Source organism: Oryx dammah, unplaced genomic scaffold (assembly GCF_014754425.2).
Source record: "Oryx dammah isolate SB20612 unplaced genomic scaffold, SCBI_Odam_1.1 HiC_scaffold_18, whole genome shotgun sequence".
Lineage (NCBI taxonomy): Eukaryota > Metazoa > Chordata > Mammalia > Artiodactyla > Bovidae > Oryx > Oryx dammah.
This window is the reverse complement of record NW_024070202.1, coordinates 21,246,448-21,268,631: the sequence shown is the minus strand read 5'-3', so window position 1 is coordinate 21,268,631 and position 22,184 is coordinate 21,246,448. Positions and strand designations below refer to the sequence as shown.

Sequence of the window (22,184 nt, the reverse complement as noted above, 5' to 3'; positions counted from 1 at the left end):
TCAAGAAAGAGCTGTGCTTTCAAAGGCTTCTTAAAAGGCCAAAAAGGTAAAGTTTCTCTTAGGAAATGATGCTTAGGAGTTAATACTATCACAGTTACATCAGCTAAAGAAGGAAAATAAACTTTTAAAACCATCTTAACAGAAATCTTACTGCAAATAGGTGATTCTTTTCAACACAACACATAGAAGAAGAACCTCAAAGGCAGGTATAACTTTCTTTCATGGTATATTAAAAGTAGGAGTTTGGCTAATGGCTCCTGAATTGTAAAAGTTGCAGACAAACTCCCCTAGACTGTGTACAGTTTTTCCCCTTTAAAAAGTCATATAAAAAGATATGTCAGCATCTAGCAGAGCTAATATTGGTCCATAAGAAAAGTTATAAAAATATTAACATAAAAAAATTCCAGTTTAAAAGAAATTTCAAACCAATTCTAAGCACGGAAAATTAGTCATATGGTTGAGGTTAATCTTCTAAAGTCAAACAAGCTCCTCCTTCTCCCCTAAAACAGCAATGGGACAGCTGCCCCATTATATTTGCTTTTTTCCTACAAAAATCAGTTTACCACCTGTTGGAATCCCAGCCCAGGAACCAGCCTGTGAAAGTAGGTGGCTCATGACCCTGTTTTATGATGACAATTGGCGTCCTCTTGTCTCTTCCAGAAGGGTCAGTCTCAAGGTATATTTTGGCTAAAAAGAGTTTAAAAAACAAATAAATTTCGTTAGTTTCAACTAACGTAAAATAACTAAAGAATGAAAATCTTTCCAATAAAAGTAATAAATCAAATTTTCATTGGCCCAAAGTAGCCAATGCTACTCCATTTGAACAATTCCTTATTATTTTCTCACATCTGGAATGTGCATGTCTCATTATTGCCTGAAAAAAATTCCAAACTTTATGGAATTATCCTTACAGCATAATTATTCTTTACTTTGCAATAATGCAAAAAAAAAAAAAAGTACTGCCAGAAAGAACAGCATTCCTCAGAAGGAATTTATAAAAATCTAGATTATCAGCATTATGGAGTTTTACTATTCCCATAATTTTTTAAAATGAATTTAAAAGTCCAAGAATAAATTGATATAATTATATCCTAAATTAGATAACAAAACATAATTTGTTGTTCCTATTCTGAAATTCTTCAGTTTAAAGAAAATTCTATTACTCTTTAGTTCTGGAGATGAAAGCTACGATTCTTCTGATTCTTCTCAGTTTTGATACATGGTTTTGGAGGATGTGGTGCAAAGAGAAATCAGGAACTTGGTAATAACTGTTCAGAATTATGTCCTAATTGCCCATGGGATCCAGCTTACCAGACTTCAGAGATTCTGCTTTCTCAACTTCATTGGCATCTTTTCCAATCCAAATAAAAATCTGCAAAATGAAGCAATAATAATACTCATAATATTGGGAGTACAGATGCAGTGTGAGCCTTATGCAAAGTGCTTCTCATACCATCTCACTTAATCTTCATAACAGCCCCAAAGTCAGGGATGTGGAGATGCAGGTGCAGAGAAGTTCCGTTGCTTTCCTAACGTCTACACTTATTAAGAGATGCCTGAATTTGTATCCAGCCAGTTTGACTCCAGATATCACACTCTGGTATTTTATGTTTATATAGTATTTTTCTAGCTTACAAAGTGAGTCTTCCTGAAAACAACATGCTGCTGCTGCCAAGTCGCTTCAGTCGTGTCTGACTCTGTGCGACCCCAGAGACAGCAGCCCACCAGGCTCCCCCGTCCCTTGGATTCTCCAGGCAAGAACAACATACCGGCTGGTTTTTTTGCACACACGCTCCTGGGGTGTGTAATGCAGGCATTATTCCCACATGTAGCTTGTTCATGGGCACCCCACACTCCCTTTAGGAACCCCTGACTGAAACCTAGTCTTCTCCTATGTTATGGTATCCTGTCACACTTTGGTAAAAGTGCTGTGGGTGTGTGTGCTTAGTCGCTCAGCCGTGTCCCACTCTTTGCAACCCCATGGACTACAGCTTGCCAGACTCCTCTGTCCATGTGGGTTCTCCAGGCAAGAATACTGGAGTGGGTTGCCATGCCCTCCTCCAGGGGATCTTTCCAACCCAGGGACTGAACCCGGGTCTCCCACGTTGCAGGCAGATTCTACGGTCTGAACCACCAGGAAAGCCCAAATATTGTTTAGTATTTCAATACTGATTCTTTAAAACCTGATATAAATCCTGCATGTGTCCTTCTTGTCAAATGTAGGCTGTGGACTTCGGGGATGAAAAATTCTCCTGAATTCCCTTATATTTAAATCACTTTAAGATCACTTGTTGGCAGAGAAATTTTGGTCAAGTTAGTTTTGATTATATTCTAATTCGTACTGAAAGTGCTGGAATATTTGCCTGCAGGCACAGAATAAACCATGACAGCACAGCTGAGTAAATAAAAAGTATAGTTTAAAAAAATGTAGTACAGGAAATATTCTAAAGCATCCTTGATTATGGAAGCAACAGAGTTGACTACAGTGGAAAAAATTAAATTCTTCTGAATAACGAAACTTTCTTATTTTGTAATTCTTAAATACAGAAAGGTGTTTTATTGACATGAGTTTTACATTTCATATCTAAAAATAAGTGATCCATTCACTTAGGGAGGATCTGTGACCAGATCCCAAATTCAAATATGCTAATTCAAGATTAAGAAGCTAAAGTATAATATAACTGAATGATTTAGCAAGTAAGCACAGACCTAAAAGTAACAAACCTCTGTGGTTGACTAAAAACTAGGCCTAATTCAGGAACGTGTTTTATATTTGTTCTACATAATGTAGCTCCTAACATATTTATTTTTCCCTGTCACTATTATTAATTTGCTGCTCTTTAGTCGATAAATCATGTCTGACTCTTTCGTAAACCCACAGAGTATAGCCCTCCAGACTCCTCTGTCCATGTGATTTTCCAGGCAAGAATACTGGAGTGGGTTGCCATTTCCTTCTCTAGGGGATCTTCCCAACCCAGGGATTGAACCTGTGTCTCCTGTATTATCAGGCAGATTCTTTACCAATGAACCACCAAAGAAGCCATTATTAGTTTACACAGAGGTTAAAAGAAAATGACTCTCAGGTATGACTTCCCCGGTGGCTCGGACAGTATAGAATCTGCCTGCAATGCAAGAGACCTGGGTTTGATCCCTGGGTCAGGCAGATCCCTGGGAGGAGGGCATGGTAACCCACTCCCGTATTCTTGCCTGCAGAATCCCATGGACAGAGGAGCCTGGTGGGCTACAATACATGGGGTCACAAAGAGTCAGACACGACTAAGCGATCAACACACAACACACCCATGTGACATACAGAATCACCATTAATTTGCTACAAATAAAGATATACAGACATATATTACCGATTAATATATATATTAATAGGTATTTTAGTGTGTAGATTCAAAAGTATTGTTTGTTTCTTCTCCAGGGGAGAGGTCGCCTATGACGTCTGAATATTTCAGTCTCCCTGAGGCATTGCAACCCACTAACGCATTTATGACTTAAATTTACGAATGAATAAGAATGAATGAATGTCTGAATAAATAAGAAACAAATGAGTCTTACAAATAAATGAAAAACAGGAGTTTTTTGTTGTTGTTTGTTGTTTTCACCTAAAACTATACAGCCAAAGATGGATAGCCATGGAATCATTTTCAGCTTAAGAAAAAAACTTGCCATATGCATCAGTTTTATTTTTTGCCAAACTGTGGAAAGTTTCTTATAAATATAGCCTAAATCCATGGTTCTATTTATTATTAAACTTGCCATTTCTCAAAGAAGGTTGTATCAGCTCCCAACTATAAGCACACTCTCTTGCCATGAACAAAATACAGTTTTACCTGTTCCCAAGCATCTAACAGCATGACATCATCTTCTGCTAAATCATCCTGGGTGAACTCTCCTGGAACCTCTTCAATCTGAAATGTATAAAAACAGCTTTATAACTCAACAGTCAAACAGTGATTTTTCTAATATAAAGGATACAAATGCTTTGTATTATCTGGAGCATACAAAAAACAAGTTTGTTAGTCATTTTTTCCTTCCCTTTGGGCAATAAAGACTTAAATAATTGTTTATCTATTTAATCATGTATCACAAACTGAGGCTATCTTATTTAGGGAGGAGAGTATTTAACATAAATATTGCATATGGCTTTAGAGAGACCATGCACAAGAAATATAGCCATAGTTTCCTCTACTTTTAGTTCTTTGTGACAAGTTGCTTTGCTGGTTTCTATTGCCTTCCTAGTTCCAAAAGACATTTAAGTTTATGATGCAGGTATTAAATCTTCTTTCATTTTGTAGGTAGGTCAAGATTATTTTAATAAAATCAACAGGTCTGGTCATTTAAAAAAAAATCAACCATTTTAAATAAAATATTATAAAATATTCCATAAGCAAAGTGTCATTATTTTTATTTTAAATGGGTTAAATTGTGTTCTCCAGAGCTAACACTAAAGGGTAATGGGCTAGTTTAACACACCCAATACCAGCAGGCATTCATTAAAGTTCAAATTTTTGAAAGCATTCTGGGTGAAACTCCCCCTAATCATTAGGAAGGTGGTGACTGATTAGATTAGGGTTTGCAGTTCTTCGAGTCTCCCCTCTGCCATGTGACTCTGCAGGTGAAGCTGACTGTGGCCTTGGCCGTGTCACATCAGCCAATGGGACTCAGCAGAGCCTCCTGTGCTCCTGGGCTCTGTCCACGGATAAACAGGCATGAACCTAACCTGCAGCCCCTTAAGCATGACAATACCTATTTGTTGTAATCTGATGGTATTCTCAGATTGTGACACAAAAAACAAACACTAGCCATTTACAGAGGGCAAGAAATGTGTTTATATATGTTTTTACAGAATATACCATGCCAAGCACCGTTCTAATTCTTTATATGCAACAACAAGATAATACTCACAACAACTCTGTGAAGTCAGTACTAGGATTAGCCCCATTTTTCAGATGAGAACATTATAACACAGAGAGGATAAATGACCAGCCTCAGGTCACACAGACAGGAAGAAATGTCACCAAGTAAGTGATATTGAACAGGCACAGTTCTAAAAGCTGTGCTTTTGACCAATAGACTCTGCTGTCTTGTATGAATCTACACGTCTACAGCCTGTTTTCTAATGATGGTAATAAGATCAAACACTTTTTAGCAACACTCCTTTTCCTTAAAATGTTAAGAATTAGAGTTCCAAATGTCAAAAAAGAAAATGAATAAGTGTAAAGAAAAAAGTATATTTCTCTTAAATATGTGAATGACAAAAGCCGAAAACTAATAGATTTGTTTAAACCTAAGAAAAAAGCCTAGGAATTATATTTGTAAGTATATATTTGCATATTCATTTTTGTAAAACATATCTTCATTAGAAACAAGCATCATATTTATAGCAATATTAGCAAATAATATTCTCAAGAAATTAGAGAGGCTCACACTGAAAAAGATGTTATTTGGATGTGATACCAAGTAACAGTCAAAAGAGTAAAACAGATTTTCCTGATGACAAATTTATAAAATACAGGGATTTCCTGCAAAGTAGATGAACAATTGTGGTGCCTAACAACCAAATATTTATCACAATTCACCATTTAAATCTTTAATCTTTAGGTCAAGTCACTTGTAAGCTGCAAGTGTGTTTCACATATAAGGAGTTTCTTCTTCAAAGCATTTTATTTCAAGCATGCAATGTACCTGGGAAAATATTAATGTTCATGTGTGTGTTCAAAAGTAAAGCTTGTATTTACCAAGACAGGGTGACCAAATCTTTAGTTCAAATTTTATCAGCAAAGAATTTGTTCCTTAAATAAAAGATTTATACAAAAGCCTAGTATGTCAAATGGAGAAAGCAGAATTTTTGTGATTAAACTGAGATGAGAGGCTCAGCCCAGGATATTTCAGAGACTCACAGAAAATCACTCTTATACACAGATACTTTTACTTCAAATTGCCTAGAATTCAAAGCTTGTGAATGTGACTGTGACATAAAATATTCCTGCTGATTTCAGCTCACTTGAAGGTGTGTGTAGAGCTTCCTGTGATTTTGCTCAATGATCATAATATTTCCATAATGTTTTTCATTCCATCAACATGGTGAGACTATTTACTCCCCTGGGAAACAGAAGTGTAAAATTTTACATAGTTTGATCAGAGAAACCACTATTGCTGCACACCGAAAGTGTCAAATTATTAAATTAACAAATCCAACCATGTGCATATGCATACAGCAACAGCCACACGCTGACACGGGTGCAAAGTAGCTGGTATTTTTAAGAGCCGCTTGATTTCTATGGCACATTACAGTATTCCCATGCTCTCCCATCCATTATCATTGGCTCTTAAATCAACACTGTGTGAAGCAAAGATTGTCATCTGCGGTTTGCAAGTAAACCAAAACTGGGAATTGAAGTAGGAATCTCACTGGAAAGAATCAGAGAAGTATCAGAATGCCTCCCCTTCCCCCTGCTGTTTGGTTCCACCCCGTGGTTTCTCAGGACGCTTACAATGAATTTTCCAGTTTTGTTGGAGCAGCCGTAAAGCCGAGGTGGATGGTCTTCAGCCTGGGATTCTAGCAGAGGAGAGGTCTGGTAGTCTTTTTTTCCTCCAAGGGAATTCCAAAACTCCTCTGTGGAAAACACACTGAGTTAACGTATGCATTTTCAGGAGCATATGGTCGGTACTGCTTTACAGTAACAACTAATTGCATCTCACTTCAAGTTCATTAAGTTACTTAAATATAGCAGGAGATGTTATACAAATAGAGAGGTACCATCACCCATTCTTGCAACTAGTGAACGGGTTTTTAATGCCCTATAACCATTACAAAGTTCCTATTTATAAAAAAGATAAATTGTATGATGAGTAAGTACACCAAATGTAAGTTCTGGCTCGTATCCTTGGCCCCACCTGTACACACCTGGTTCCTCGCCTTCCTGAATCGCAGCAGTTTTGCATTTGAGGATGCTTGCCAGGTACTCTGCTCCTTTCTCCTCCTCCTGTGTGGCGCCTTTTCCTATCCAGATGTAGCCATTATTTTGTCGCAGTTTCAGAACAAAAACATCATTGGAATTCAATGAATTTGCATCAACATCTACCTAGAGTATGAAGAAAAATAACACAATTTAAATGCATTGCTGGTCCCTCAGTAAACATGCCCAAGAAGCTGTGCTGCTGCCAAACCACCTACAGACCTCTGTCCTGATCCAGGAATTAATTTAGGGGGCATTAGCACACCACTTGTTATTGTTGTTCAGTTGCTAAGTTGTGTCCAAAACTTTATGACTCCACGGACTGCAGTACACCAGCCTTCCCTGTCATTCACTACCTCTGGGAGCTTGCTGAAACTCACATGCATTGAGTCGGTGATGCCATCCAACCGTCTCACCCTCTGTTGCCCCTTCCTCCTCCTGCCTTCAATCTTTCCCAGCATCAGGGGCTTTTCCAATGATTCGGCTTGTCACATCGGGTGGCCAAGTCTTGGAGCTTCAGCTTCAGGATCAGTCCTTCCAATGAATATTCAGGACTGATTTCCTTTAGGATGGACTGGTTTGATCTCCTTGCTGTCCAAGGGACTCTCAAAAGTCTTCTCCAACACCACAGTTCAAAAGCATCAATTCTTCAGCACTCAACCTTCTTTATAGTCCATCTCTCACATCCATATATGACTACTGGATAAACCATAGCTTTGACTAGATAGACCTCTGTTGGCAAAGTGATCTCTGGCTTTTCATACATTGTCTAGGTACAAAAAATTCTCAGAGCCAGGCTTCAACAGTACATAAACTGTGAACTTCCACATCTTCAAGCTGGATTTAGAAAAGGCAGAGGAACCAGAGATCAAACTGCCAACATCTACTGGATCATCGAAAAAGCAAGAGAGTTCCAGAAAACCATCTACTTCTGCTTTATTGACTACACCAAAGCCTTTGACTGTGTGGATTATAATAAACTGGAAAATTCTGAAAGAGACAGGAATACCATACCACCTGACCTGCCTCTTAAGAAATGTGTATGCAGGTCAGGAAGCAATAGTTAGAACTGGACATTTGAGGACACTGAAAAACAGACTGGTTTCAAATAGGTAAAGGAGTACATCAAGGCTGTATACTGTCACTGTGCTTATTTAACTTATATGTAGAGTACATCATGAGAAAAACTGGGCTGGAGGAAGCACAAGCTGGAATCAAGATTGTAGGGGGAAATACCAATAACCTCAGATATGCAGATGACACCACCCTTATGGCAGAAAGTGAAGAGGAACTAAAAAGCCTCTTGATGAAAGTGAAAGTGGAGAGTGAAAAAGTTGGCTTAAAGCTGAACATTCAGAAAACTAAGATCATAGCATCCAGTCCAATCACTTCATGGCAAATAGATGGGGAAACAATGGAAACACTGAGAGACTTTATTTTTCTGGGCTCCAAAATCACTGCAGATGGTGACTGCAGCCATGAAATTAAAAGACGCTTGCTCCTTGGAAGAAAAGCTATGACCTATGACCATCCTAGACAGCATATTAAAAAGCAGAGACATTACTTTGCCAACAGAGGTCCACTGAGTCAAAGCTATGGTTTTTCCAGTGGTCATGTATGGATGTAAGAGTTGGACTCTAAAGAAAGCTGAGCACCGATGAATTGATGCTTTTGAACTATGGTGTTGAAGAAGACTCTTGAAAGTCCCTTGGATTGCAAGGAGATCCAATCAGTCCATCCTAAAGGAAATCAGTCCCGAATATTCATTGGAAAGACTGATGCTGAAGCTGAAACTCCAATACTTTGACCACCTGATGCAAAGAACTGACTCATCTGAAAAGACCCTGATGCTGGGGAAGATTGAAGGCGGGAGGAGAAGGGGACGACAGAGGATGAGATGGTTGGATGGCATCACCGACTGGATGGACATGAGTTTGAGTAAGATCCTGGAGCTGGTGATGGACAGGGAAACATGGCGTGCTGCAGTCCATGGGGTTGCAAAGAGTTGGACATGACTGAGCGACTGAAGTGAACTCACCTAGGTACCACTAGGTAACCACTAGGGGGTTAGAAACTTTAGAACAGGAGCATATATTGCTGGGTCACCTAAGGCCCACCTGTCTGCATAATCCTCTGGGAATAAAACGAGGCAAATTTAAGTGATACATAACAAGGATAATAGTCAAGGAGACCGCAAAAAGGATGATGGCCTATAACTGATACTTGGAAAGAGGGTGTAATATTCCCAAACGACACACATAAACCAGTGTTCAGATTTTCTCTCCCCTACTAGAGAGGTTTGTCAAATAATCAAGGGGACATCTAAAAATCATAAAACAGGGATTGAGATTTAATGTAAGAAAAGACTGTAACAGAGATTGACTAAAAGCTTCTCCAGGCTCGGATACATTATAGCTCAGATTATAAAAGACTATTTAGAAGGCATTAAAAGCATAGCACTGACAGACCCCCTTCCTTTTAACCAAGATGTTGTGGACACCATCTGGGATGGGCCACATGAGCGCAGTTCTGGTCCCTGTGGCCCAGGGCCAGTGAGAGACGCCTGGCTGAGGCCAGACCCCAGCCTGAGGGTGAGCCTTCCGGTGGAGCCTCGGGGCAGCAACAAGGCATTGTGCAGAGCCTCAGGCTTGGAAGGGGGCCTGAGGTCCTAGCATGGGCTTGCGTCTGTAAGCTTGTCATCTTGTGTCTCTGCACTGGTCTGAGGCCCTCTGGACACAGGACTGTGTGACCGCAACAGTGTGTGTGTGACTTTCCATAGGACTCCGTGTGACGTGTGCTAGCAGGGAGATGAAGAAGGAGGAGGAAACAAGACTGTGATAGGGCAGCCATGAGGGAGGAGGAATTCCAGAGGGTGGTGTCCTGAGGCCAAGTGCAGAGAGCCCTTCGGGAAGCAGCATGAGATGCCGTTTGACCAACTGTGTGGGGTGGCCAGAGGAAAGCATCAGTGTGTGGAAAGCTGGTCTTGCCCAGGTTCGTCAGGACCCTGTCCCCAGAGACAGCACTGGAGGAGCAAGCAAGCACTGCTGGAAGCTTTGGAGATGTGGCCCAGGTGTCGGTCACATTCAGGGCAAGGGTTAGCATCCTCTTTCAGTAAGAAGTTGGCCCCATCGACCAAGCTCAAAGGAATCCGTCAGATGTGATGATGAAAACTGATAGGAATTGTGACTCCCGATTCCTAATCCAAATGCCTCCTTGTTTTGTGTGTGTGTGTGTTTTCAGTCACTCAGGCATGTCCAATTCTTTTGGACCCTGGTGGCCTGTAGGCCCACCAGGCTCCTCTGTCCATGGAATTTTCCAGGTAAGAACATTGGAAAGGATCCCCACATTCTACTCCAGGGGATCTTCCTGACCCAGGGAATGAACTTGCATCTCTCTCATCTCCTGCACAGGCAGGCTAGCTCCTTACCAACGGCACCACCTGGGAAGCCCAAATGTCTCCTTGTTGGTATAGAGAAAAGAGCACGGAAGATGGAGAGACGGGTGATAAGAGGCCCATGCCCAGACTGGTGTGAGGTCAGGGTGGTAGTTCCACTAAAGAACCTTAGAAAGCTTTAGCCTCCCAGGAGATGAAAACAGAAAGTCTTATCAATAGTGTTTTGACTGGTGCATTTCAGAGAGGCTAGGAATGCAAAGGTTAGTTTGAGAGGCTGCAAGAAAAGAAAGAATTGGCATCACAAGCAGCTCACGATGCTTCATAAAGAAGTGTCCACTGGGAAGAGCCCAGGACTGTTACAATTCTCCTTGACTCTTGCCTCTGAAGTCAGCTAAGAAGGCCTGGAGATGAAAACTTCACTTTCAATTTGACAGATTAAAAAATCAGTCACAGTTGAACACATGAGAATCCACGCACAGAATGTCATGCTGCTGCTGCTAAGTCACTTCAGCCGTGTCCAACTCTGTGTGACCCCACAGACGGCAGCCCACAAGGCTCCCCTGTCCCTGGGATTCTCCAGGCAAGAACACTGGAGTGGGTTGCCATTTCCTTCTCCAATGCATGAAAGTGAAAAGTGAAAGGGAAGTCGCTCAGTCGTGTCCGACCCTTATGGAAGAGTCAATACAGAATGGCATTTAAATTATATGACTAAATGAGATCACTCTGAAGGCCAAGACAGCCCTGGAGAGCTCAAGAGCTTCGAGGACAAGCAGAGAAGAATTCAGCAACTGGGTGGGAGTGAAAACAGCCTTCAGAAGGGTGACCCTCAGGTGTGGAAGAAATTCTGGTAAGTGTGGGGGGTTTCAGAAGCTTCATTAAAAAATAGTGTTTTGAGAAGACAGAAAGAGCAACTGAGTCAAATGCTAGAAAGAGGGTGAAAACAATGGCATCAGAGAAGAGAATTTTGATGGCAAAATGTAGGTCATTGGCAAACTAGATAAATCCCATGTGGATGGTGTGGCGGGAAGGGATGGCTGAGTGGAGTGGCTTTTGATAGAGGAGGCTTAGCATAGCAGGGACAGTGAAGGGGCGAAGATGACTCTTCTGAGGATCTGTACTCTTAAGGAGTGCAGAAAAAGGATGTGGTAGCCGGGAGGGTCAGAGTCAAGAGAGTTTTTAAAGAAAGGATGGAAGGGTTTTCAAGGCATGTTTGTGCTGCAGAGTAAGTAATCCAGGAGAGAAGACTAAATCAGTGATATGAAGAGAAAGATGACTGCCTGCAAGAATGATGAACAAGAGTTAGGATGAGAGCACTGGACAGAGAAATCCAGGGAAGTCCTTGGAAAGCCCCAGGACAGGGGACCCAGGATAGAAGTCAGTGGTGGGGAATGGGGGCAGATAGAATTTGGCCTGAGAGACAGGAGTCATTTTATTTATGTAATACATATGTATTCATTTATTTAACAGTATATTAGTTTATACAAACATTATTTTTATTAATGTATGGATAACAATATATCAATATTAATGTGTACCTTAGTGTTTCTATGTAAATTACTATTATAAAGTGTTTATTAATTGTTAGCTATCAATAAATTAACAACTTAAATTGATTTCGTAAAATAGGCAAGAAGGAGAATTCGATACAGATGCAGACAAGCTGGTGATATTGGAGGGGAGTAGATAAGGTAATTGGGCTTCCCACGTGGCTCCAGTGGGAAAGATCACCTGCCCACGCACAAGACATAAGAGATGTGGGTTCGATCCCTGGGTCAGAGGGCATGGCAACCCACTCCAGTATCCTTGCCTGGAGAATCCCATGGACAGAGGAGCCTGGCAAGCTATAATCCATAGAGTCACAAAGAGTCGGACACGACTGAAGCAACTTAGCACGCACGCATGCAGATAAGGCGAATCTTCTGGGATTACTTTTATATTCTGTGTGACTTCAGAATCCAGTATCAGTAGAGAACTGGGATGTTGGAGATGTTGGGCGGGTGGTGTGATGGGCACGATGGGTGGAGAGGGTTCGTGGATTCAGCCATGAGACTGGAGAATTGCCGGAAGAAATAGGGGCTAAAGGACAGGGGACACATTAGATGTGTCCCACATTAGATGCTTGTCACACATTAGATTGTCACACATTAGATGCTTGAGGTGCTAAAGTTATCACCAAGGACAAGGTCTAGTACAGGACCACCAGTGTGAGATGAAGTGGGATCAAGATAAGACTGCTAGACGAGAGGAGTCAGCGACGGAGACAGTGAGACAAGAAAGCTATCAAAGAATAAGAGGGCAGGACTCTCGGCTCAGCAGACACAGAAAAGAGATGGAGGAGGGAGACGGACAAGAAGGAACGAAGTCAACGGGGCAAAAGTGAGCAAGGAGGGGCGCCTGCCATCCCATCCCTGGTCAGCCGGCATCGGGGAAAAACACAACTTCCACTCGAGAGGGCTGTATGGGCCTCTGCGACCTCAGAACATGGAACAAGAAAGGGGGCGGCTTAGAAGAGAGGTTCCAGGGGGGAGGGGGGGCTGTGACCCACCTGCTTTTAAGGGCTCATCCGGACAACTTGGCAGAGCAGTCCAGGTTTGCGGGCATACAGAGAGCGCAGGGCAGTTAGGAGACTTGGGAGACCTGGGTCTCGGTGAGAACTGAGGTGACGGGCTGAGAACTGTGACGAATCCTCCTTGAAGTCAAAGTACTCAGCCATTCAAAACCCTGGGCCCACTGGCCTTGCCCCATACCTGGCGGGCTTGGGGCCGGACATCGCGATCTGGGGCTTGGCTTCTTTCACAGCTGCCACTCAGAGGCAGCTCGTTCGGCCAGCTGAATTATGACCCTGGCCCAGTGTGGCAAAGCTTGCTTTCCATGTTCCTTTACATTTGTGCAAATAAGGGCCTTCTCTCTCAACTTCCCTGGTGTGGTCACCGGACCATCACCTGCGATCCATCTTCCCCCAGGCCTTTCAAGACAGAGCTTACGCTGTCTCATGGCTTCAGCAACTTGATTTGTTACATTCTTCTTTTTTGTATATAATTAAATTTATTTTTAATGGAAGGATAATCGCTTTACAGTATTGTGTTGGTTTCTGCCAAACATCAACATGCACCAGTCATAGGTATACCTGTGTCCCCTCTCCATTATTCTTAAATTCATTTGTTTTGTTACAATGTGGTTGAAAAATATGAGAGGCCTGTTATCTGATTAACTTTTTTACTTTTTGCTTGACGCTCCTGCTTTTAGTATTTTTAATGGTGAAAACTGGATAAGTTATAGCAATGAAAGAAGTTTACTTGCCACTTTTTTTTAATGACTAATATTGGCTGATGGCCCAGGGCCACTGGGAAGTCCATGAGCAGGGCAGGTTTTATTGACTGCGTGACATTACCTCCATAATTCTGGTGATCGAAGCCAGGTTTCTTCGGACTTGAAAGAGGCGTGTAGTGGGGGCTGGCGCCTGACCTTCTTTCTTTGATGTTCCGTTCTTGTAAATAATGAGCGGTTTGTCTTTGAACAAACTCAGCAGGTGAGCAGGTTCTTTGCCTTGGGAGACTCGAATCTGGGGGCAGAGGGGATAAAGAAATGTAATAAAGAAGGCAATGAAAGAAGGTGGTATTTCCAAAGACATCCTTATTTTTCTTTTCGAAAACAAAATTAAAAGTAAATAAAAAGTCAAGTGGAGGAGGAACAATGATTAACAGAAAATATAGGTTCATAAAAATCAAGCACAGCTTCCCTGCTGACTTAGGAACCATTAGTTATTCCAGATACAGCACACTGGGGTGGGGGGAGGTGGTTACAATACCACATTGCACAGCTTTCTGCTTCTACACTGCACCACTTACACCTTAGCACAAAGATGTAAAAAAAAAAAAAAAGTAATTTTTATAAAAGATGACAAAGATCAGCACTTTCTTGTTTTTCCTTTTGGAGATGTAGATGAACACATGTGTGAAAGTGCTAGTTGCTCAGTTGTGTCTGACTCTTTGTGACCCCATGGACTATAGCCCGCCGGGCTCCTCTATCCATGGGATTCTTTAGCAAGAATACTGGAGTGGGTTGCCATTCCCTTCTCCAAGGGATCTTCCCAACCCAGGGATCAAACCCAGGTCTCCTGCTTTGCAGGTATATTCTTTCCCATCTGAACCACCATCGTAATCTAGGAGTGAACAAAGATTTCAATCCAAACATCAAAAGCTGGGAAAATAAACAGAATAGACTTTTACTTTTTAACTTACCTATGGAAATGGTAATAGTAGATTTACTTAACATAATCATTTGTCAGGATAAGGAAACTGAAGAAAATAAATGATAAATGACTTAATTTCATCTATTAGTTTAACAGATACTGGATTAGACATGAATTTCCTATTTTTTGCATAAACTATTGATGCATTTATTTACAGGAAGAGTTCAAATTTTGTGTCAGTCTCCTATTTTTTTCAATTACCTTGCCTTTTGCAAAAATTGAACCATCTCCCCCACCCTGCCCTGGTCTGTTTGTTTTCTAGAAACCAAGTGAATGAGAATGCTGAAGTACACACCATCATGGGGAGGCCTAGGGAGTGGTGAAAGTAACTCCACAGATAACCTTCAGTTAGCAGACATTTATTTAAATAAGAAAGCAGCCAATTATGAAACTGTGTTGGGGCAAGGTTAGCTAAGAGTACCTGAAACTGTTGTTGCCTTAGCATTTCCCATAACATTGGGAAAACCTCAACTGCCAAATTGAGAGAAAGAGGGCTACTGATTAAAACCCATTCTCCACTGTGAATGAAAACAAGAAAGAGAAAGGGGAATTCCCTGGCAGTTCATGCTTGGGACTGTATTTCCATTGCAGGGAGTTCAGGTTTGATCCCTGACCAGGGAACTATGATCCTGCAAGAGACGCAGCAAGGCCAGAGAGAAAAGAGAAAGGTAAATTGAAAATTTTTCAGTACTGTTCATAACAGAGTATGAAGGAATGTTTAAAACAGCGATTTTATTTATTGTAAACCCCTGCCATCTAGTGGTAAAACGAAGCACTATGCTTTCATTGTTAATTCAGGATTCAAATGCCTGACAATAAATTCATTCACTGGGTGTATTAAATATTAGTAGTTAACTCTGAAATGTAGAATTTATAAGGCACAATGCATATCTTCAAAGTTTTGTGTGATTTGGTAAGAATAGTTGAAAGGTTAATTAAATGACATAGGTGATGTCAGTTCTTAGACATATTTCATTCAGGAAATGAATGTAGTAAAAAGTTCATGGGGAAGTTGACGGAGTTAAGTGTATTTAAAGAATTCAATAATCTTGTTAACTTGTTAACTGACAATTAACAACGTTAGTTTATATAAATAAATACAAATAACAACGTTAGTTTATTATAAAGTTAATATGCATCTTTAAATTTAAGTCTAACTTGCTTTATTTAGGAACTAAAAACCAAGATGGAACGAAAACCAGCTCAAAGACCGGATTGGACCTCCACATGTTACATATTATGTACTAGTGTCGGATTTACTTTTCTAATTAATTATTACCTTTGAATCAGGTAATAATTTAGTTAGAGATTTGATTTATAAAGATCTGAAAATGTATAAAGATTTGAAAACTGGAGGTGATCAGCTGGAAGTGATAACTCAGGTAGAATGGTTTTAATACTTAGTAACAAGTGGCTGGCATTGATCTGATATGATTCCAAAGGAAAGATTCTTTGGGGCTCTAGATTTGTTAATAGCGTATTTTTGTTTCTATTTTAAAAAATTTGTTTGTTCCCTCTTTTCCAGAATCTGAGAGAACAAGTATGGCATGAGAGGAGGAATATTTAAATTCTGAAATGGAGAAAAGGAAATATTTACAAAGTGTCAAACCTGCATCCTGACTTAGGAGAAGGATTTTAACGAGCCATTGCGCTTGCAAAACTTATATATGAGTTTAGGGGGTGAAAACATCCCAACCTGCACAGCCTGTCCCCCGAGCGATCTATCCAACTGAACAGTCAGGAATGCAGAGGTTGTCAGCTCATCCCGCGTGGCATTTGCTCCTTGCCTGGAGGAACCAAAGTAAAACAAATTAGCTTGTATTTAAGTTTAAGATCTCTAAGGTAGGCATTTCAAACAGAAACTTAAGTTATTATGAAAGATCAAGAAGAAACCTTGCTGTTTTGACATTAAAAAGCCATAGAAGCTATTGTTTTTTAGAGTACTAACACTGAGCCATGATCTATCCTATGTATTGTTTAGAACAACATATCATAGATGTTTTTAATCTCCATTTCAAGGGCCCATTTTTAGTTCCATAATAATTTAGCTAAGTAGTCAATTCTGTCTGATTTCAAGTTGGAGCTGCCTATTTTGGGAAACAATCTCAACAGTGAAAATAATCCATTTAAGTAGTATATGAGCCAGATCTATTGGGCTGGATATTAGAGGCACTTTTTTTTTTTCCATGACTATTTGGTGAGCATAGTAACAAATGTGTGGACCGACAAAAATCAAGAAAATAATGATCAGAAGCAGGTGATGGAGGGGCTTTCCAGGTGGCTCAGTGGGTAAAGAATCTGCCTGCAATGCAGGAGACATAGGAGACGTGGGTTCAACCTGTGGGTCGGGCAGATCCCCTGGAGGAGAGCTTGGCAACCCACTCCAGTATTCTTGCCTGAAGAATCCCGTGGACAGAGGAACCTGGCGAGCAGTCTAGAGTGTCGCAAAGAGTTGGACACAATTGAATCAACTGAGCGTGCGTGCGCGCGCGCACACACACACACACACACACACCCACACACACAGAGGTAATGGAGAGGCCCCCATTTTGTAATTCTGGTCATTCTTTAAAGGGATTTCCCATGGACAGAGGAGCCTGACGGGCTGCAGTCTATAGTGTCACAAAGAGTTGGACACGACTGAATTGATGGGTGCACACACAAACACATACAGGCAATGGAGAGGCCCCCATTCTGTCATTCTTTAAAGGAATTATGAATAAAATGGTAAGAGAAGCTAAAGTGTCAGTGACCAGACGCTGCTGCTAAGTCGCTTCAGTCGTGTCCAACTCTGTGCAACCCCATAGACGGCAGCCCACCAGGCTCCCCCGTCCTGTCACTGGGATTCTCCAGGCAAGAACACTGGAGTGGGTTGCCATTTCCTTCTCCAATGAGTGAAAGTGAAAAGTGAAAGCGAAGTCGCTCAGTCGTGTCAGACTCTTCACGACCCCATGGACCGCAGCCCACCAGGCTCCTCCATCCATGGGATTTTCCAGGCAAGAGTACTGGAGTGGGGTGCCATTGCCTTCTCCGAGTGACCAGATAGGAATCAATAAATCAGTTCATTCAACTCATTGGCAACTTCTCTTTCTAGGATAACTTGTGGCTCTATCTCCAAACACTGGCTTAACCTACACAACAGCCTCTGGGAGATCTGCTTGTTTGAAGACAGTGGGAGGGAAAAAGCAGTGAAAGCATTGTTTGTAGCCAATCCTCCCATCTCTACATGACTACAGGTTAGCAGGAAGAACACCAACCCTGGAAATGGATTTTGACAATTAATCATATTCTTGCTTCTGAAGGTTTGAGAGTGACCTACCTGTTCCATACCCAGAACCAGATTGACAGTAGACTCCCAACCTGGACAAGACTCACACATACACACACACACACCACACATGCACATATGCATACACATATCCCCACAACACTGAGTGCAGGAAGCCTGTCTCATTTATCTTAGAGTATTTCATTGAACCAACAGAGTCAAATGGGTGATAAGAAAATGTTGTACAGTGGGGTGAAAAAAAAGCACATGCTTATGTCAGACATATGTTTTAAAAAAATAGAAAATGCTTTCCATAATAAGGGCACACATGAAGATATAGTCTTTTAATGTGAATAACTGAAATTTTCCATGAGCCTGTCATGCTAAACACTTCTGGGAGCCGCTGGAAGCACCAGGTGGGGAGTAACACAGAGCTGAGGAAACAGCAGGGTCTGTTATCACCTGTCCTTTATTCCCTAGCTCGGCAATTTCTTGGATATTTCTTCATTTTTTTTTTTTTTCTTCAGGAAAACACTAGCTAACAGACATCATTTAACTTTTGTCATCATTTTACTTGTTTTTTTTTTTTTTTTCCTGGAGTATTTCTATCAGCAATACTGAAAACCCTCACCAAACTTTTGCCTTCTGACACTGTTAATAAATATTTCACTGTTTATCTCAAACCCTTCTTCCTCTTTCTGTCAAAGTGACCACGCTTCCACCCACACAGATTCAAACTAATTTGCTTTATGGATCTGTGACCCAGGCAGTCAAGGACTGCGCTGCAATCAGGACCATAAGAAAATTGCTTTGTCTCTAACTTTGAAATCCTGTGCTTTGAGGGAGAAAAGAAGCTGTCTACTTTGATATGATTTCTTCTTTACAAATCTGTGGTACTTGTTACTCATTAAAAATAAATGCATGAAAATGGAATTTACTGCTTCAAGAGACTCATCATCACCACTGATCAAAGTTTGTTTAACTTCAATTACTTGACATTTCGGAGAAAAGATCACTGCTGAAGTTAGTTTTCTCTTGTCATTTTAGAGTCTCAGTAGTTTCAGAAATAAAAAGACAAATTTGTGTATTCAGCAGTGATTTCATTCAAGTTTGTCACCTTTAACTCTGCCTCTTGGATTTAACCTATTCATATCTATGATTGAAATGACCACATAAACTGGAAAGTTGTTTAATTTGAAGCTAGTCTTCAGGAGGCATTTCCTAAAGGCCTCTTCACTATGTTTATGGAAGTTTTCGAAGTTCTGCAAACTATACATCAACAAACTGACAAATTTAACATCTGTGCTATCAAACGACCCCATGGACTGTAGCCCGCCAGGCTCCTCTGTCCATGTGATTCTCCAGGCAAGAATCAGTGGGTTGCCATGCCCTCCTCCAAGGGATCTTCCCGACCCAGGGATCAAACCCAAGTCTCTGGCATTACAGGCAGATACTTTACTGTCTGAGTCACTAGGGAAGCCCAACTAATCACTTGGCTCCTTCTCATTCACTGGGTTTATCTTCTGCTTCCTAACTTTGCTCGTGCCATACACCATTACTAATAGATAAGAGCACGCTTTTTCTTGCATTGCTAGGAACACCTTCCTATTTGCTTGCTTTCTTTACTCTCATTCTGCTCCCACTTAGATGTCACTTTTAGGAGTCCTTCACCAATAACCTAGCAGTGAGCTTGAGTGTCTGTTCCTAATTCTACACAGACCATTCAGCTTGGTTTTATCGTAAGCCTTCATACTTTATTGAAATGGCTGATAACCATCTTTCTCTCTTTAAGTATAAATTCTTGGGGAACGTTTCTTATTGTATCTTTAGTATCTAGCTCAGTGCTTAGCACATAGAAAGTGCTCAATGGACACTTTCAAATGATTTAAAGAATAGCTTTTACGTTCAAAATTTATAACCTGATTTAATCCATTTTATCTACATCCACATAGTTATTTATGTGGGTTGCAAATTGCTAATTCCTCAGAACATTCTCTTGAATTACTTATTTAATCTTTCCCGTTTGATCTAAGTGCCACAATAATTAACTATATTTTTTACATACCAAAAAGAATTTAGAGGAAGACCAAGAAACAGATGGAGAAGGCAATGGCACCCCACTCTAGTACTCTTGCCTGGAAAATCCCATGGACGGAGGAGCCTGGTGGGCTGCAGTCCATGGGGTCACTAAGTTGGACATGACTGAGCAACTTCACTTTCACTTTTCACTTTCAAGCACTGGAGGAGGAAATGGCAACCCACTCGTGTTCTTGCCTGGAGAATCCCAGGGACAGGGGAGCCTGGTGGGCTGCCGTCTATGGGGTCACATAGAGTTGGACACGACTGAAGTGACTTAGCAGCAGTAGCAGCAAGAAACAGAATGTAAAAGAAAAGCTTACTCAGAATGCAAGTAATGTAAATTCATTACCTACTTACAATGAATTTATCCCTACAGATGCCATGCTTTGCACAGATACTAAAATAAGGACATAGTTTCTACCAGGGGATAGCTGCAGGCAGGCCTTAAAGACAGCTGCAGATCAAGGTGTGAAATGTCACTTCACCCGTTACAAGAGTTGTGACTTTGCATTAAATTATTTACTCTATCTGATTCCCCCCTCCTTTTATATATAACTTTTGAAAATTATCTGATTGTGAGGAAGAGAGATAATACATGGAAACATCTAGCATTTTGCTGGCACAAACATGCTGCTCAAAAAAACTGGTTGCTATGAAGATGGCATCTTAAACACAGAGCTAAATAGCTAAGTACATTCATCTTTGACAGGATACGATGCAACTGTGGGGTCAGAAATGTCTCTGAACACAGTGGTTCTCATTAATGCCATGGTGTACAGGAGAAATTCGAGTCCTGCCAACTGGGGGTCTGATTTATTTGGTATAAAGAGGGCACTGGGTAGTCAGCTTTGGGAAAAATTATCCAGGTTAGTATGTGCAGCTAGCGTTCGGAGCCATTGCCTAAGGCAGTGCCTATCAATCACTAAGGTGATTCTGAATCATCCTGAGAACTTGTTAAAACACAGGTTCCGCTTTAGTAGGTCAAAGGTGGGGCCTGATATTCTCTATTTCTAACCAGCTCCCCAGTGACGCTGAAACTCCTGGTTTCCACACCATCCTCGGGGTACCAAGAACCCATGGGGTGGGGACAATCACCTCATCTCCTAGTCTTGGTTAAGGTCAAGGCACTGGCCAGTATAAGGGGGAAGTGGTCACACCGTGAGGACGGATGACTGTCATCCGGTGGGACACTCACCATAGAGAAAAGTCACCCTATCAGCAGACACGCGAGTCCTCGTCCACTCAGTATCCTCACTGAAGACAGCTACCACCACCTAGGCAAAGGCAGGATCCTGCTTCATCCTCGCAACTTCAACCTACACCTCTCAGCTTTAATATCCTTTTTGAAAATTCTTTTCTTTTTCTCAGTCTTCTCAGAAATATTCCACTTTATCTGATTTCACTTCATAAATAGTTTGAGAATCCAGCATTACACGATTTGTTGCAGAATCCTGTCCGTTTGGACTAGTCCAGCATGCTGTGTGTACTTCACTTACTTGGCTGGACATTTCCACTGGGACTGACTCGAAGTCAACTTGAAGGTGAAAGTGTTAGATACTCAGTCATGTCCTGATGCTTTGCGACCCTATGGACCATAGCCCACCAGGCTCCTCTGTCCATGGAGCAACCCACTGGAGTGGATTGCCATTTTCTTCTCCAGGGGACCTTCCTGACCTGAAGATCAAACCCAGGTCTCCTGCATTGCAGGCTGATTCTATACGGTCCCAGCCACCAGGGAAGTAAACTTAACTTTCAATTAACTCAAATCATTATGCAAAAGAAATGGATAAGAAATGGAAGTAATAGCATTTTTTATTTAGTACTGCTATGAATTTCATGAAGACAAAGAATAAAGATGCAATTTGAGATCTCCAGAGTCTGAAATAGAACCATAAATTATATACATGCCTTAGAGAATCTGATTCATTGAAATGTTGCAACTCCAATCAGGATGAGCCTCTGTGAATTTTAACAATAAGAAGACATGGTACCTGATGCTGGCCAGTTGGAGTGTTTGTTAGCTTTCAAAGGAGAGGAGTTATTCAACTACATATCCACTAAAGGAACACCACCCTTCAGCTATCAAAACCTTTTTCCTAAATTAGTAAGGATGACTTTTCTCTAAACTGCTCTTGGACAGCAGCTACCAAAACATAGCCAAAATCATACTGGAAGAAACTACTACATTCATGTTATACAAAGCTCACTAGGCTAAATTAT

The 22,184-nt window shown here is 41.1% G+C and overlaps 1 protein-coding gene across 2 annotated transcripts in view; it reads right to left on the bottom strand.

Annotated features, from left to right (window-relative positions):
• Nucleotides 1-538: 538 nt before the first annotated feature.
• The window catches only part of SCIN (scinderin), a 78,551-nt gene continuing 56,905 nt past the window's right edge, over nucleotides 539-22,184 (bottom strand). For both annotated transcript variants that reach the window (XM_040260583.1, XM_040260584.1), the window contains 7 exons: nucleotides 16,314-16,404; nucleotides 13,757-13,927; nucleotides 6,920-7,097; nucleotides 6,507-6,628; nucleotides 3,843-3,920; nucleotides 1,312-1,372; nucleotides 539-687 (listed from right to left, as the gene is read on the bottom strand). In XM_040260583.1, coding sequence (XP_040116517.1) covers nucleotides 560-687; nucleotides 1,312-1,372; nucleotides 3,843-3,920; nucleotides 6,507-6,628; nucleotides 6,920-7,097; nucleotides 13,757-13,927; nucleotides 16,314-16,404 — 829 coding nt within the window. In that variant the 3' untranslated portion in view covers nucleotides 539-559. The remainder of the gene's footprint in view (nucleotides 688-1,311; nucleotides 1,373-3,842; nucleotides 3,921-6,506; nucleotides 6,629-6,919; nucleotides 7,098-13,756; nucleotides 13,928-16,313; nucleotides 16,405-22,184) is intronic.